Below are 18,372 nucleotides of genomic sequence, written 5' to 3'. Positions count from 1 at the left end.
AATTACTTAGCTTAGTTTGTTGCTTGTTTTTGTTTGTCAGGACTTTTTTGCTTAGTTAATATGATAGGAAGAACATTACTATCAGTTCTTTACTTAAATGTTGGAATGATCAAAAATGGACTGTAGAAATGTTTAGTGAGTTCAATATAAAAATGAACTCATGTGGAAACAAGCCGATACTTTTGTTCAAGTTAAATAATCATTTTTACTGGAACAAAAAGTCAAATACGGTGAACAAAACTCATCAGTACCAACCTCACAAACACTTTTAAGCAAATTTTATAGTATTGAAGTCTTTGAGGACTGAAAGTTGCATTGCGTTCTGGTCAGAAGTTTGTCTGAAAATCAAATGATGACAGATTATCACTACAAACATCTGACAAAAACAGGTTTTGCTTTTACAGGAATGTACATGTAAGTTAAGAAAAGCCTGTCACCATGCCAAACTTTGTCACACACTCACACTGCTGCCTGTATAATGTAAGGTGTTCTTAAAAGTATCAGTTTGTTTTTAGTTTATTAAGTGTATTCTTAGCACTATTAACTCAGACTACCTTCATTCTAAGAATGTGTACATTTTTATGTGTGATCAGAGTAAAATGCAGCGACGTTCCTGAGAATTCGGAAATTCAGTGTCCTGTTTTACAGTAAATGTCTCCATCTGCTGACTGAAGGTGAAACAGCCTGCACAGCTTACTGGAGGATAGAACAGAATGTGGGTTTGCTCAAAAATGACTTTAAGCTATCTAGACTGAATAAAGATCTGCCACTATCCAGTTCAGTTACAGCTAAATATCAGCATTGACCTACCATATTGTCAGACTGTAAGACAATGCCTTAAACAGTAGTGCACCCTAATGTGGGCCAAATGTATAATGGCAAGATAAATCTTATCCTGACAATATGGCAGTTAATTCTGTAGGAAGTGGGGGTTGTTCAGACAGACCCCACTTCTCTGAGACGTAGGTTTCTCAGTGGCTGTCTTCACTACATAGTTGATAAGATAAAAAATAAACTATCTTGTCTTTGTACTGTTTTTTCTCAAATACTGGGCAAAATAGATTAACAAATCGCTGATCTTTGTTTTTATTAGCATTTCTCAAGTTTTTTGGAATTGTATTTGTGTGTGAGCAAAATATTTTTGTAAATGTAAGTGTCCTTAATCATACCTGAGCTTAAATACAATAAAAATATAATGACTTGTTTTAAGTAATGAAAAATCCTTAATTGCCTTAAAATTGATGGTGTTTTGGAAATGGCATTTGGAAATTAACCCTTTAAAAGGCCACCGGTGGCCCAAAAGTTTTATTACACACTTCTATAATCTAAGAACAGCTCAGCCAGTTTGCGTTAAATCCCTGTAATTACCGAAAAATAAGCCTTAGTATGTAATAATCCTGGGATTTTAAGGGGTCAAACTCCTTTATAAGATCTTTATTTGAAAGTACTGGTAGTGATTGGCTTATAGGCACTAGTCTCACAGCATATTTCACCCAGAAAGTGTGAACTGCTTTATCACTTCAAATTTCTACTACTCGATTTATATTGGTTTAAAAGCAAGTGCTGGTTTTGACGGGAGGTGCTGGTAAAAAGCTCTACATGAGAAATGTCTGGCAATCTCAGGTGTGTGAACTGCAAGTGCACTGTACAATAATCTGAATGTACCACCCACATAATCTGGTTAAACCTTGTTGAGGTGAAAGGTGGGTGGCAATCGGCATTGAAGGGGGTTCATCTGTTTAAATGCTTAATATGTTTGTAACATACTACAAGAAAACAGTTAACCATAATACACACATACACCACTAAACACACTTCCAACTTGTCTGTTGAACTACAGTGCAAACCTTGTGTTTCTGTGAAAACTTTGTGTTTCTATGTAACTTTGACTAAAAGCATTGGCAACTTTTTTGTAATTCAGAGTTTTATTTTCATATAAAAACTGTAACAATTTTATAGTACAACAGTAAAAAATAGACAGTCATGTACACACATGGGAACAAATTACAAATGACATATAAACAAATTTTTATACATAAGAATATAAACAAAATAATAAATAACTTAAAAAAGGAAAAAACAGCATTTCATTGCTTAATCTGGAAGACTGTTAAGTGCAGTTAATTAGTCTCTACAGGGTAGCTGGTTTTGTCTGATTGATCCTGGATCAAAACAATCACATCCGTAAGAGAATGTAGCCCTTGAGATTGAGAAATTGGAGTCATACAACATATTTTAATAATAGGCGGTCAGATTTTTGAAAACATTAAATGTGCTGTTTATATCACTGTTTATATCACTGTAGTCCAATTCAATACAGTAGCATTTCCCAACTCCAGTCCAGGTCAATGGCACTAAGAGGGTTATGGTACCCGTGCCTGCTGTAATTCACTAGAATAATAATAAACATCATTTTGCTTGTTTGATTGTTTTAGGTTATTTCAATATTTAAAAAAAAATAAAAAAGTAGAACCATGTACAAAAGTCACAGAACAATTCAGAATACAGTTTGCTGAGGCAAATAATGTACAAATTTGTTTCTCAGACCATAAAATCCAAGTTACAAATACTATTTTGTATTCCATACACATGTTTAAGAAATACTGTCTTGGTATATCAAACTGTACATAAAAAACCTTATTACTATTATTAAAAGGGTATTAAGTTTATGTCTGTAAAATCATTGTAGATATACTCTATAAGAGTATTACATTTTTAAAAACTTTTGTTTGGATATCATTTTTGCCTCATAATGTTACACTAAATGAAGTTCATGTGGCAAATTTAGTAAGGTTTTTTTCTACTAAAGACATTGGTTCTTTATAGAACCATGAACAAAAAAAGAACCATTTGCATGCCTAAAGGATCACCTACAGAGCACTGCTAGTAGCCTGTTAATGAAGTAAAGTTCTTTTTTATTTGAGGGTCCCATTTTGCTGGGAAAGCTTTCAACCACTTGTATTTCAGTTCCAAGAGGCAAGGTGACACTCGAGAAGGGCGGAGGAATAGGGTTAAAACCAAAAAATGGGATTGGGCATGGGATTGCATGGTGAAATAAGATTGATGGAGAATGTGTTGTATATGGTTCTGTTCAATGTCAGACTTGTAAAAATAGAAGAACCCTTTTTGGTGCTATATAGAACCATATACATAACATTCTCCATCAATCTGCAGAACCATTTCACCATGCAAAGAAGCATTTAAGTATGCATTGTTCTATATTCTACTATTGTCTTTACTAAAGAACACCTGAAGAACCATCTTTTTAAAAAGTATCTAACAGCGGCAGAGGAGTTAGAGACTCCTTGGTCGTTGACTTCTTGGTTTCCGACGCCTAAATGAGGCAACACTGACTTCTGAGAGATGCAGGCTGTTAATATCCCAGTTGGATGTTCCTGACTCTGCAATGCTGAATTGGCTCTGTGATATGCTGGGTATTGATACTGTTTCCCTTAAGCTCCTACAAACAACCCCAGAGTCATGGTCATCTGTATGAGAATCAACTGGGAGTTTAACTGCCTTCAATATCTCAGATTTTTCTGAGAGGATCTTAAACCATTTTGGGGCTAAGTGGCAGAAAATGACTCCGTAGCTGGAGACCATAATGGCAGAGATCTGGACGATGGGGCGTGAATCATATTGAGTGATGAAGACTGGAATAAAGCAGAACCAAGCAAACAGATGGATGAGCATGCTGAAGACTATAGGATCAGTCTCATTGTCTCTCCCCTTGAAGGCCAGTCCAAAACTTAGCACAGCTAGTAAAGCAATGTAGACATGCATCGCACCAAAGCCATACATAGAGCCCTGAGTGCACAGACGGTTCATGGTAAGTGACTGAGTTTTTGATGGTTTCTCTTCAAAATCAACAGGATCAAATATCATCCAGAAGATACAAATGAGAGCTTGAATAACAGTGAGGATCCCTATGATGACAAAAGGCTTATCTAGTCTTCTCAGCGTGCGCAGTCTATCTGGGTTGAAGGCCATATAGGCTAAGAATGTGTGAAAGGCCTTAACCAGAATGCAGGACACACAGAGAGTGAACCCAAGACCATACATGGTCTGTTGTGCTCTACAAACATGGATGTTTGGGCTGCCTAAGAAAAGTATTACACCTCCAAAACTCACCATCAGGCCAAATTTCATCAGACATGAAATGACTAAGATGTCCTTTATGATGGGTTTTTCTCTGTGTAGAATGTAAAAGATAAACGAGAACACCAGCAGTAGTGCACCTATTACTGTTCCAATCATCACTACAATGGAATAAGCTGAAGACCACTCCAAAAACCAAATGTTCCATTTCTGACATTTTCTTGACCCTGGAAGAGACCCAGAGCCTTCTGGACATTTTTTACAGGCAAGTTGATCTGTGGAGAGAAAGAAAGAGAAACATTTAAATGTTATTGTTAAATTTCACTTTGTGCCGATGTGAACTTTATCCCCCAAAATTTGCAAGCTTCAGAAATGTTATCCAACAAAAAATGAGAGGGTGGGCTGTGGCATCCTCTTTCTGAAAAATACTAAACATAGACACATTCCTTAGTCATTATGTCGTTGCTTATCACTCACAGTTTCAAAAAATAAACTAGTAGCTTAGCTGACATTAACCGTTTACTGACCTATATGTTCCCTCGATAACCACCAAATTTCCACCTAACCTCCAAATTAGTACCACCTGTACTCGCCTGACTGAGTGCTTTTAATTCAGATAGGTAAAAGGTCATTTGACATATTGAGATTCTAACTTCATGTTTGAATTTATTTTATTGCAAGTAGTTTTAACTATTAATCTTGTTTTTGAATTTGCAATAGATTTTACAAAGGAATTCTTCTCACATGTGAAAATGACATTTTACTATTTAAAGTTAATTTCTTACTTGTCAAAATTTCATTTTTAGGGGTTGAAATTTAATATGTATTAGTGATTTGCTATCATGTGTATATGTTACACAATTGTTGTTGTTTACTTTTTGCTGTCTCTTTCTCTGCACATTTTATATGGCATAGCGCTATATAAGCATTTATGTTCGGAAAAGTATGCAAAGCCAGTTTCTGACTCTGTAAAAGTGCTGTCCACACAACATCAGGGGACAGGCCATCACACTTGCAGGAGATAAGTGCTTTACTCAATCTATGTGTCCAGACACTCTTGTCAACACCAAATAGCAAAACTAAAACACAAAAGCAATATGAACAGAGGACAAAATTTTACAATTAATATATGAATTAATTTATATTAAGTAAAACATTGAGCATAAAAAAGGAAAAACAAACCAGCCTGTCATTAGACAGGACTATTTAGACCAATTATAACCAATGACTACTGTTAGAGGCCTGTCAGAGTAAAGTAATAAAGAGTAAAAGTTTTGCTCATGTTTACTAGGTGCCAAAATTTGTGGAGAGATCTGTATATACTTTACTCACCTGTCTCATTAGAATAGTATCCCTCACTACAGTTAGCACAGTCATAACAACAGGAGATTTTTGATATGTTCTTCTCTGTGCCTGGGGGACATGGCTCTGAACACCTGGACAAGGGCACCTGGATGTAAAGAGAGAGGTTTTGATGGGCATTAATGCTTTAGATAATGCTAATGCACAACAGTACAGACAGCATTTAATTTATTCTTACCGTGTTGTTGGCCCATGGGATTTTGCGCTCGTCAATCTCAACTTCGCCATTCTCTATGAGAAATCTTCCCACCACGTCAGGCTCTCTTTCATCACCACTCTTTTTCCACATTATGAGATCGTAACCATTCTCAAAATCCCCATATTGATTAAAGGCGTATGTCTTATTGTCCAAAGTGAAGTTTACTTTATGAAGAATGTCCACAAGCTGAAAATGTACATATAAAAGTATAAACACATCTTAATAAATGACAAAACAAATTTTGCCATACACTGTCACCACATGTTAACATATAAACGCTCTAAAGGTACAAGCAAAACTAAGTCTTATAGCCTCAGGAAAGTCTGTAATTGATGTGCCAAAGTCAAGTCAGGTCAACTCAGCTTTTTGACCGAGGCTTCAAGTGTCTACCACTATCTCTCATCTCTCTCTACATTTATATATATTATAGTTGGTACGGTGCAGGGGTCGTGGCTTGAACTTGAATGAGCACTGCTTCTGTGGCAAACCACTGTTGTGGCTTATTCAGTCATATGCCTTTATGTAAATTGCTTAGCTGAAGGCCACTCATCAGGACAACGGGCCTCATTCACCGATATCTTCTTAGGTTTCTTCTTAAGTATGTTTTTGCGAAAGGTTTTAAGATAAAGAAAAATTTCAATATTTAATTAAATCATTAAATTTAAATAATTAAAAGTTTACATGATTTACAACTGAAACATTATACTTGTCTCTTTGGTGATTTCTTTGCCTTTCGTTCATTGTGCTGTCTCCCTGCAGCAGAGCCAAATTATATAAAGTAGTCTACCTGATGATGTGTTAACTTTTTTCCATTAGTAACTTAATAAGTTATCATATTGTCTCATTAATGTTTCAGCTGAATACATGCATGGTTTCTCACAGAAACTACAACAACCATGTCGTTTTGGCCAAAAACATATTTGCATTTGATGTATACTCTCAGCTTTCTGCACACTGCCTTTTTGCAGTGCTATGCAAAGTCTGATGTTGTGGCCATTCCTTCTTGTGTGACTGTTATATTTTTTTGCAAAAGTAAGACTGCAAGATTATATTATTATGTTCAAGGGCAAATTTGCTGAATCCTCATTCTCCACTACCAGTTTATGACAGTCGTTCATACTGATGCATGGCAGACACAGCAGCACAACTCAGTAAGCCAATTATTTTTGTGTTGTTATTTGAGATTTCAGTCTTGTTACAAAAATTGCATCTCGATTTCAGTCCAAGTCGCAGTCCTCACCTCTGTGTCAGAGAGAGAGTAATAAATTCCTCTGAAGTAGCCAGTTTTTACTGTTTTCTGTTATCAATATTACAACCAACAATAACTCACAAGACCAGCTTTGTGTTCTTATCATCACAGGTTTTGCTGTATTAACACACAACATATCAATTTTACCTGCCACGGCAATAAGTTGGCAGCTCCAGAGCAGGCAGTGTCGTTGCATTTAAGAAGTTTCCTGATGGCATGAGCTGCAGCATACACTGCTACTCTCTGACCGTAGGCCTCCATCAGATGCACAGCATGGAGCAGGTAGTCATCGTTCGCCTCCAGGGGGTCTGTCACATTACAGGCCAAAGGGGACGTGTGTTCCGACTGCTGACTGCAGTTGAACCTTAACTGCTTGTACTCCCTGATGAAATCATTCCTCACTCCTGGGCTTATCGTCAGATTTTGGAGGTAGTCTTCAAAACCTGGGATGATCCCTGTGACAAAGTCAAAGCCAAAGATGTCTCCCACCTTATTTATGTCCTTCATCTTCATTACAAAGCGTGCTGTAGACCAGGCATCACTGGCGATCCAGATTCGAGAAGTATTTGTCTTAATCAGCTCTTGAAAGAGCATCTCCACATGTTCTGGTCTCAAAATGAGCAGCACAACTTTGGCAGTGGACCTTCGGATAACATCAGCCACCTCTTTGATACGCCGTTCAATATTTAAGGAGCCTAGGTAGTTTGGTAACACTTCCTGGAACTCCACACATATGTTTTCATATCCTGAATCAACCAGAAAATGCTGCAGAGCAGGTTCTCCATATTCATCGTCTATTGTCACCACTCCAACCCAGTCCCAGTTAAAGTGCTTCATGAGCTTTGCAAGTGCCTTTGTTTGGTATACATCACTTGGAATGACACGGAAAAAGGCTGCATAACGTGATTTGTCACTCAGTGCTGGTGAAGAAGATGTGCAGCTGATCTATTAAGAGAAAAGTGAAGTGTAATTAGTTTGCGTGTAATTCAGTATAATTTTCTTATGTAGCACTCAGTGCTGAAAAGCTTAATACAGATGAAAGTAACAATGATCAACTGCTCAAATAGTTACAATATTAAAGTTTTATGAATAAGTAAACCAAAAACTCCAAATGATACTAACAAACGACCTTGCAAAATATATAACATATTTGAAATGGATTTGAAATTCAATTTTAAAACTGGCCAATCAAAATATCAGTTTATCAATTAATTGTATCCTAAACTACCACAACCTCAAAAACCTAGCTACAGTTTTTAGTATTGAATCTAAGAGCTCCTAATCACTCTGTTAGGAGAAGTATTATGGAGTTAATTTGTGCCAAAATGTTTGAGTGAAGATTATGATGTTTGAGAGAGGAATGTTACAGTTTGAGAGGACAGCTGTGTTCTGAGTGTGCAGCTAATGAACTTGAGTGCACTTGTCAACATGAAGTGCACAAGTTTGTGCCCACTATTGTTCCTTTCCTGCCTCAGAGCTGATTTGGCATTTTTCACAGACAGCTGGAACAACCACTCAATCCGCACAGAGGGAAGTTTAACAGTTAAATCAGCTCTGGTGTATAGGAATGATCCAATCCTCTATGAGGTGAGTGTTTTTATGTAAAGAAGTGCAACAGCTGAATCAAATTCATTTTTTACATATAAATTATTTGTTGTTTATGTTCCAATCATTTACCGATCAGAAATCGACTAACCTGTAATGACATGGCTTTTTTAGAGTAGGAGTGCTGATTTAGGATCAGAATCCTCTCTTTTTTACTTTAGCTGTGTCCACAACTGTGCCCTATTCACTATATAGTGCACTATTTTGGGGTTCCACCATTTTGTAGTGTAGAAGATCCAGAGCACTCAAACAATCCCACAATGCACTGCAATAAGTAATGTACAACCAATGTACCCTAGCGGATAGAGGACATCCATAATGCACTGCGTTGGTTGGTTTTAAGATTATTCTTAAAGCCCAGGTACAATGGCAGCATCTCCTCAGACCTCTCTTTTTACACCTGTAGACGGACTTAAGCTGTTCTGATGTGTGCAGTCAGACTCCGCGTTATAGTGGACTGATGGAATGACGGTTATAGTGTTTATGCGACAGAATCTGCTGTCGCACAGTAATGAGCAAACCTGTACGACATAATGTCTGAAATCGTTATATACAACCACAAATTCTGCTCCCTGTTATAGTGTCCTATATAGTGATCCAGATTTTTTCCAAATGTAGGGTACAGTGATTAGGGGACTGCTTCAGACATGGCATTTGACTCCACTGACTGGAACAGATCCTAGATCAACACTCTAAATGTGAATAGCTTTGTGAATACAGGCCCTGAAGTGTTTCCATAATAATGAAGTTCAAGAGTTGTGTTTTGCAAAAATTATTCATTATTAGTGTGACAACTAATTGACTAGTCTAGTCTATCCCTAGTTCTTAGCTATATATTTAGTGTGTTGGTGGAAAGTGATCTTTAAACTCACCCTGAAGCCAATCATTATATTTATTCTGTTAAAAAATCTGATTACTTGTACATTTAATTCTGCACTGTTGTTGGGAAACCACAAGACATCCTTGTCTTCATTTATCTTTTCAGTTTCAGCAAGATGAGATGCTGCCAGAAGGCCCAACAAATGTGGAAAAAGGAGTGATTGTGCCCAGCATTCCCTGCCCTCTGTCCCTGGACCAATTTGCCGTACTGCCGAGTACCAAACAGAGTGTTATGAGAAAAAAAAACTGGCAAGATGGCTGCACAAGCGACCAAAAAAACCCACAAATATTTTCTCAGTTAAAAATAACGATAATCATTGTATTGTCTTAGTTTAATGTAATTTCAATGTATTATGGTCATTTTTTTCATAACAAGCATAAAAAATCGCGAATAGTATGCTAATGTCTCAGAAGCTAGCTAGCTAACTTTCCCATTCCACCTTAAATAGTCCAGCTGTACTGATGCCTGAAGCACCAGAATAGAACTGCTGCACCATTTAAGGTGGAAAGGGAAAATTCAAACAAGAAGCTGGTGAAAAGTTGACTTTGGCTTCATATCACCACAGAATTAGCGGTGAGTGATAATAAATAATTGTCAGTCTGATTCACTCAGACTGCGTTCAGTATTAACATAAAACTATAATAATAGATTAATAATTAAATTAGTAAGACGGTTAAGACTGTTCAGTAGAACACTGTTAGACACTGTTAGCTACATTCAAAGAAATTTCTGTAATGTCAGCTTAGTTGGTTAATGTTAAGCTATTTATTCTAAGTTATCTAATGTTATATTGGTGGTTAAGCCCCTGATAGGAAACAAATTAAACAGCCTAGCTACCAACGTAAGTTAAATAAGTTATTATTTATGACAGTTGTACTGTTAAACCATTTATATCAATACTAGATACTAGAAAACTAGAAACCATCTAACTGTTGTCAGAAGGCTACAAAGCACACCAGCTGACTCAATACCATGGCAACAAGTGTACCTTGGCCATTTGGCATAAAGCTGCTTAAGAAAAGATGTTGTGATTGGTGCACTGACAGGAACGGCCCCTCAAAATGTCTGATTGGCTGGGGTTTTGACACAGATGTTCAAACATTTTATATTGAGCAGATTTGAAACCTGAGAGAAGCTGTGGAGTTGGGAGAAAAAATGCTTTACGTGCACGTACGAGTTCTGAAGGTGAAGAGCACTCAAGTTTTGAGTGAAACCAGTGTTTTTGTTCTGAAAGGGATGCATTGTTGTGCAGATTTTTAAGTTTTGAATGAAACCAGAGTGTTTTGTTGAGCAAATACGAAGGCGTTTATTTGCGCACCTCGTGTTGAGAAGTGCATTCAAGTTCATTAGCTGCACGCTTAGAAAACCGCTGTCCTCTCAAACCAGAACATTCCTCTCTCAAACATCATAATATTCTCTCTAACATTTTGGCACAAAATTAACTTCATGAAGTATGAGCTCTTGGAGTCCTGCATTAGCAGTGATACTGTGAGCATTTTGGAGATGAATGTAGGGAGGACTGCTATGTGGATTTATGGACTGAAAGTGAATAAACACAACCTGTTTTAGGCACGAATTCTTTTGCATTTTCATTCACTTTTCATCCATTTGTAGTATGTTTAGTGAAGGTTTTCTCTGCTCTCTGAAACAGAGTGTGCTGTACTCAGTTTGTGTACCGCGCTAGTGAGTTGTAGTTTCACTGAACTCTCCTTTACTATTGCTATGGGTACCATAACACATACAGACCAACAGTAACAACTACCTTGCGTGCTCTCCTTCACTGGCATTCAAGTAAACTGCCATTGCCAGTCCAGAGTGTTTTCAATCAGTGAAAGCTAAGCAGTGATAGGAAACTTTATGAGTGTTCAGATTCATCTGTTGGATTTTTTGTAAATGTCAGTATAATACAATATGAAAGCATAAGATTGGACAGAACTGAGTGAGTATCATGGCCAATGCGTGAGGGTCCTTTTTGGATTCCTGCATGTTAAGTAGCCAGTTAATGCATAAATGGAAGTGCTTTTAATATTCAGTGTTTTTCTACAGTGTTGTTAGCAGTGGTGGACAGTAACGAAGTAAATATAAGTTGTTACTGTACTTAAGTAGTTTTTTCATGTATCTGTACTTTACTGAAGTATTTCCATTTTTGGCGCCTTTTTACCTTTACTCCACTTTACTACTAAAGTCAAATATCTTACTTTTTACTCCACTACATTATGAGAAATCGGTCATTCCTTTTGGTTTATGTGTACATAAAAATGTAACATTTTTCAAAGTCAAAACAAAAAAAAGCATGAAACAAGAACACCAATCAGGGCACAGCATGCACTTTGTTTTGAGCTTGTTTTGGCCTGTTGGACATACCAACCCGGTGCAAGCATATGGTTCTACAATGGCATTTTAAGGCCACTGTTCATAAAAATAAAAATAGTAGACTTCGAGAATAAAGTCGTAATATGTAGAGAAAGAAGTCGTATTATGTTGAGAATGAAGTCATAATATTTCAAGAAAAAAGTTTTATTTTAAATTTAAGTTTTATATTTTGAGAATAAAGTCATAATATTTCGAAAAAAAGTCACAATATTTGGAGGATAAAGTGGGCTAACTGTATGGGGGCTGCCATAACGTGTTGGGGTCTTGGTTGCTGTACTGGTGCCACTCACTCTTGTCTCTTTGTGGATCGATCATTTTGATCATCATCCTCACTGTCTGCGAAACTTCATCCCCTCTTTGAATGGCACACAGATGTAGCCACCAATAGCTGTGTAGACGACCCTGCCTGTTATTCTGCTTCAACAAAACAGACAGACAGTTTCCTCCGAGTCCGTCTGGAAACACAGTTTCCTGTTCAGCCATTTCAGCCATTTCTTATACTAATAACAAGCTGACGCTGATGTGTCAGGAGAGACAGGGAGTATTTCTTTATGGGTGAAATCGATATGAAAGTAACTCCACCAACTCCTCAACACCCCTCATTTAACACGAGGAGGTGCTGCCTGCCCTTTGCAAAGCCTTTGGCCACAATATTGCGACCTTCCTGGTATTAATGCCACTTTAATGTCATAATTCTACAGCTTTTTTCTCAAAATATTACATCTTTATTCTAGTCTACTATTTTTATTTTTATTAATAGTGGCCCTAAAATGCTGCCGTATGGTTCAACGTCAGTGTAGCAGCGTAAAATTTTGGGAGTGTCTATTCCAACATAAGTGATGGAACTAACCTAACTTAGACCACAGTATGTACTCATATGCAGTTGTGACTGATGTGTTTTTTTTCTGAATTTATACAAACACTATTTCATTTTATTGTAAATTTGTTTTGGCTAGTTTATGTTTATGAACAGAGACATGTACAGAACATAGTAAAGGAAAACTCATTTGTGAACCTGTGTTTAAAGCAAGTTTTTATTAAACTTAAACTTGTAACTAAGTTGCAAATAAATCTTAAACTGAAACTTTGCTTGTTTGCAAAAAAAAGTGATTTCAGAGCCACTCAGTTCTACCTGATGGAAACTGTTTGCCTTCAGTGTTTTGTGCTTATGATCATTTAAATAGACATCAGTGTCACTAATTAATGACTCTATTAAGAGACTGGTTTACCAAGAGAGACACTGGAGTATTTTCACCTAAAATGAGTTAATGAAGCGAGTCTTGTTACACAAATGGTAATAGGACATCAGAGTCATAATTAATCTTTCAGTACTTTTACTTTTGATACTTAAGTACATTTGAAGGCAAATACTTTTGTACTTTTACTCAAGTGGAGGTCTAAAGGGAGGAACTTCTACTTTATTTACTTTGGGTATCTCTACTTTAACTCAAGTACATGATTTGTGTACTTCGTCCACCACTGGTTGTTAGTTTAATTTAAAACGTCTCTACCTCTTAGCTTAAGAACAAGCTAATGTTAGCATCTAGTGCTAACTAGCACAGTAGAGGGCTATCTGAGAATGGGAGCAGCAGTGGGATTGTGGGAGGAGCAGTGGGATTATTGGAGTAGCAGTAGACTGAAGCATGTGAAGAGAGCCAAAATAATGCTGAGAACTTCATTTATATTTTTTGTGAAACATTTTAGCAGATGAATTACAAGAAAAAAAACTGCCATATAGTAAATAGTAACAATAAGAAACGGCATAAACAAACAAAAAAAAATTACAACTGCAACTTTTTTCCCCAATGTGTATTCCAAATATGCATTGTAACAGAACATGTTACTGAATACATTCAGGACAGTATTCAGTGTTTAGCCACCACTGCGAGAGCATTCTGCCCAACCCTTCTAACTGCTACATTCAAAACATTATGAACATGAAATATGATAGTTTCTGCATGTCCTGTAGCTAAAAGTTGCCTGGCACTATGTTGTAATGCTCTTGAATGATCAGACTTGTTTAATAACATACAACACTAAGCTAAAATAAGTGTTTTGGTAAGACAATCGACACAGATATCAGTCTTTATAATTATGATAAGCCTATTATAATTAACTATTTAAAAGCATGTTTCTGAGAGCAATGGGTCTTTAGGTGTGTGTGTAATGGGTATTTAATGGGCCTAATATATAAATACAAACATGGTTAAGTAATGTGGCTATAAGAACTGGCTTTGGATGATTTGCTGCTAGTATGCCATGTTAAATTTCATAACACTGTATCAGTGATGTTTTAAACAAGTGACATTATGGCATCTCATGTCACACAGTCAGAGCCCCTTTAATCCCAGAACTTCACCTCATATTACCTGGGGAATCATGTAGATGCTGAGCAGCTTGGCCACAGGAATGGACAGCTCAGAGTATCTCTCTCCTAAGAATGCCTTCACTGGCGAAGAAAAGTTTGAGTTGTCCGTGAGAACTGCAAGTGTCTTGTTAATAGAAAGCATGTGCTCCACACACTGCAAGGCTTTGGTAGAGTACACACAGGGATCACATATCAGATATCCAAGCCGAATCCCAGGAAGAAATCCAGAGTCATTGATCTTTTCGATGGTGTAAATTGTGGCTAGAGAGTGTACAAATGGTATGAGATCGAAGCTGGAGAAGAGACAGAAGAAGAGCAGATTACAATGATGTGTAATGTAAATGGTATATTTAACAATAATAGTAATAATAAAAAGACACTATACTCTCTCACTTACTCTGTGCAGGTATATTTGTCTGGGCGAACCCGATCCTGAAGGTCCTTTACTTTACTGTGAACTGAGGCCAAAATCCCAAGAACAATGTCTCCAGGTGCATACGCCCCAGGCAGGGACTCCGTATCATCACAGTGGACCCCCAACCCCAACATTACAGCCACCCATAATGCACAAAAACACAGAGAAGATACACACGACGCCATTTCGCATTTCGTGAAAGTGTTTGAGGGTAACTTGGCGAAGAACTGTGTGAAAACTGAAACCTTTGAGAGGAAGAATGTGGGAGAGCAGGAACCACACAACAAAGGAGCAGAACCTGTTTAGTCTAAAGTTGGAATGAGAAACTGTTGTGGACAAAAATGTTGTTTTAGGTCTCAAAGCAGAGAGTATGTTATTATGAAAGTACTGTAGTCTGGTAAACTGTGTCTTTTTCATTTTTGGCCTTTATTTATTTTGTTCTCAAATCAGGTCACAAAGCATGGTCTCAAATTTTAAGTTAACAATGGGGAATTCAACACATGAATAGAACTCAAAAGCATCACACCCACTTGTGAATGCAGGTCCTAGAAATGACGCTCCTAATTACACCATCCTGCCTTTTGGTTTGTTTGCTCGAGAGGCCTCAAATAGGCCTAAAATTCATACAATTCATTTACCTAACTGACACAGAAAAGCAGGGTCAGTGAGTAGGGTGCAGATACATTGTATCTTTGATCAGTCTTTTATTTAATGACTAGGGGTGAATTAATTTCATATTATCATTTAAAAACTGAATATTACTTTTGTTACATTGGCAGATTATCACAGCCTCTGCCAAGAAGCAAGCTTGCCTTTACAGGAAAGATCTGACAAGTAGCTGAAATGTGAGATTCTGTCACTGTGCCACACTCACAGTGAATGTGAAAGTATTCCATACAGACTACATTTGAACTAGAATGACTTCACCAATATCAACGGACATATCAGTTCAGTTTATTTTTATTATTTCCTTTTATTTTACTTTATTTTGAGATCTTTCATGACGTGTTGAATCATAAATGAAAAGATACTGCAACTTTCATTTTATATCAGAGAAAAAAGGTCTAACTAGTTTTAATCTACACCAACAGATTATAAACACAGATTATAAACACAGCCTTTTATTTTTGAAAATAAACAACAAATATTACAAACAACTGAGAAAAACACCCCCCCTTCTCTCCTCAAAACATTGGGACATAATGTTAATCCCGTTGCTGGGCCTAATTGCAGTTGCTATGGTATGGTTGGACAATTGTTAGCATTACACTATGCTACCTGGCGCAGTGGGTAGCGCTGTCGCCTCACATCAAGAAGAGCCTGGGTTCGATTTCCCAGATGGGCAACTAGGGTCCTTTCTGTGTGGAGTTCGCATGTTCTCCCCATGTCTGTGTGAGTTTCCTCTGGGTGCTCAGTCTTCCTCCCACAGTCCAAAGATATGCAGTCAGGCCAATTGTCTGTCTGCCCTGCATTGGACTGGCAACGTGTCCAGAGTGTATCCTGCGTTCTGCGGATAAGCGGTTTAGTAAGTGTGTGTGTGTCAGAAGGAGAGAGAGAGTGAGTGTGTGTGTGAGAGAGAGAGTTTTGCTTCAGTTTGAAAGTGCCTTATATTTTAAAAAAAAACTCATACCTTAGGGTAATGAAGAAGGCCATATTAATGTAGAAGCAGTGGAGTAGCCTAGGTAACAACATTGTAAAACTGGGATTAATTCCAAGTGAAATTCAATGAGATTCTCAACAATTCCTGAAAAGGTGATTATCTATTCATACAATCGCATATGTTCACTGTTGCCTCTGTTGGAAGTGGAATTCCACTTTTTTTCAAAAGATCAGCATAGATTAATCTCTGAGATGTAATCAAAATCAGAGGTTTAGTGTGAATTGGTTGAGTCTAGAGACTCAGATTTCTTTACAGTGGCAGTGATAGGAACCAGGGGTCGCCATGACTGCAACACTAAAATAGACATTTTATTTACTATCCAAAACCACCAGTGAACCTACACGAGTCTTCAAAGTTTTACATGGAATGTTAATGATGCTAAATGGTGGTTAAAAAAAGCTTTTTGGGCCTTGATTACATGCTTTACTGCATGTACCACTCAACCATGAAAGGATTTTTAACACTTTTTAAGCCAAAACATCTCTAAACTATCACAAATAATTTTTCAGACATAAGGCAGCATATTGGAAACCATTTAATGTAATAACTTTCTGTGGTCTGGTTCCTATCACCACCACTGTGAACAATTCTGACTCTGTAAGTTTCTCTAGAACGGAGCATTTCACACCAAACCACTCTGAATGACTGTTTACATCTTATCCATTTCATTACACAGAAATCAGCGGAATCAGTGGAATCTTCCTAGTCTTGGCTCTATATATCTTAAGTAGTGGACTGCTTGCAGTACTGAACACAACACTCTCTTCAACAGATGGCAGGTATTTTTTCCTGTTCTGCTTACACTTTGTAATTTCCCATCAAAATTCCTGCACTACACTTCTGTTTCCTCATTCAAAACTCTTTTGAGGGCTTTTGTCTTCACACAACATTTCTATCTTTTTTATATATTGCTATGTGTTTAAAGTGTGCTTTCAGTCAGTACTTTTGGTCCAGCTGAACAGTAATAAACTGGTTTATTTAGTTTGTTTTTACATTTATAACATGTTTTGTTAATGCTTTTTGAGAGTTTCTGTAACTGAGAAATCACTTTTACTTTTTTCATACTACTGTACTACAAAATTAGAGAAAGAGACAGAGAGGGAGAGGGAGAGAGAGAGAGAGAGAGAGAGAGAGAGAGAGAGAGAAGCACAATGATGATGCTAGAACAGCACTTTATCTACTTCAACAAATGCCATGCATTTAGAGCAAGACAGTACCAACTGGACACCAAAACAAAGAGCTCAAAACTGAACACATGGCGATCAGCTCATCTGTGATCATCAGGGAGTCTTCACCAACACTGTGTAAATTCAGCTCAGAATCATGAAGAAATTTAGGTGTGGTGCGAGTAAAAGACAAAGTGAGTTTAAAATTTTGATAACCTGAAGATCTTTTTACTGACACAAAAATACAGTGACAATATCTGCATGTGTGTACGATACACTCAGGGATCCTGTATCATCACAGCTACTCACAGAATACAAAGACAAAAACAATGTCACAAAGGTTTTTGCGGGTAACTTCATGATGAAAAATGTAGGAGAACAGGAACCACACAGCAAAGCGGAGAACCCGTTTAGTCTAAAGTTGGCACAACTGCTGTGAATGAAAGCATTGTTTTAGGTCTCTAAACACACAGCATGTTTTTTCACAAAGTGCTGTAGCCTGTTAAACTGTGACTTTTGCTTTTGGTCTTTGGTATTCACACATTTCAAAACTAAATACCTGGTTTCAAATGTCAAGAAAGCAGCAAGTGATATTCAACACATGAAATGAAATGACTGACTTAATTACACCATCCTGACTTTTGTTTTGTTTATTGGTCTGTTAAAAAAAGAGTGATTTTTGCTCAAATAACTGCATAAAATGATGGCAAGCTGTCCTGGTTCAGCAGCAGAAAAACAGTCCCAAATCGTGATACTGCCACCACTGTGTTTGAAAGTTAGGATGAGGTTCTTATGCTAGAATGCAATGTTCATTCTTTGTCAAACATAACATCTCTCACTTAAGCTGTAAAAATCTGAGTAAGAGAAGTTTGCAGATCCTTAGATGTTACTATGCAGCTCTGTGTGATCTCCCAGAATATTATAAGCCTTACTCCTGGAGTGATTTTTGTTGGATGACCAACCCTGGGCAGGTTAATAATGGTGCTGAATTTCCTGC

General features: G+C 37.2%; 1 protein-coding gene across 1 annotated transcript; it reads right to left on the bottom strand.

Moving 5' to 3' along the window:
- Positions 1-3,104: 3,104 nt before the first annotated feature.
- LOC118801858 (G-protein coupled receptor family C group 6 member A-like) lies at positions 3,105-14,765 on the bottom strand. The gene is made up of 6 exons (XM_036562250.1): positions 14,532-14,765; positions 14,136-14,427; positions 7,056-7,853; positions 5,639-5,845; positions 5,431-5,548; positions 3,105-4,373 (listed from the first exon to the last, which is right to left on the bottom strand). The coding sequence occupies exons 1-6, from the start codon at positions 14,732-14,734 to the stop codon at positions 3,295-3,297; spliced, it is 2,697 nt and encodes an 898-aa protein (XP_036418143.1). The 5' UTR covers positions 14,735-14,765; the 3' UTR covers positions 3,105-3,294.
- Positions 14,766-18,372: the final 3,607 nt, after the last annotated feature.

This window comes from Colossoma macropomum, unplaced genomic scaffold (genome assembly GCF_904425465.1).
Source record: "Colossoma macropomum unplaced genomic scaffold, Colossoma_macropomum, whole genome shotgun sequence".
Lineage (NCBI taxonomy): Eukaryota > Metazoa > Chordata > Actinopteri > Characiformes > Serrasalmidae > Colossoma > Colossoma macropomum.
This window is presented reverse-complemented; position numbering and strand designations above follow the sequence as displayed.

What these genes read in the sequence shown, in the direction of transcription:
- LOC118801858 (XM_036562250.1), bottom strand. Translation starts at nt 14,734, where the DNA reads ATGGCGTCGTGTGTATCTTCTCTGTGTTTTTGTGCATTATGGGTGGCT. An exon ending in CCAACTTATTGCCGTGGCAG is followed by an intron (nt 5,846 to 7,055) that starts GTAAAATTGATA and finishes GTACATTTTCAG; the next exon opens with CTTGTGGACATTCTTCATAA. An exon ending in ATACTATTCTAATGAGACAG is followed by an intron (nt 4,374 to 5,430) that starts GTGAGTAAAGTA and finishes TTCTCTCCACAG; the next exon opens with ATCAACTTGCCTGTAAAAAA.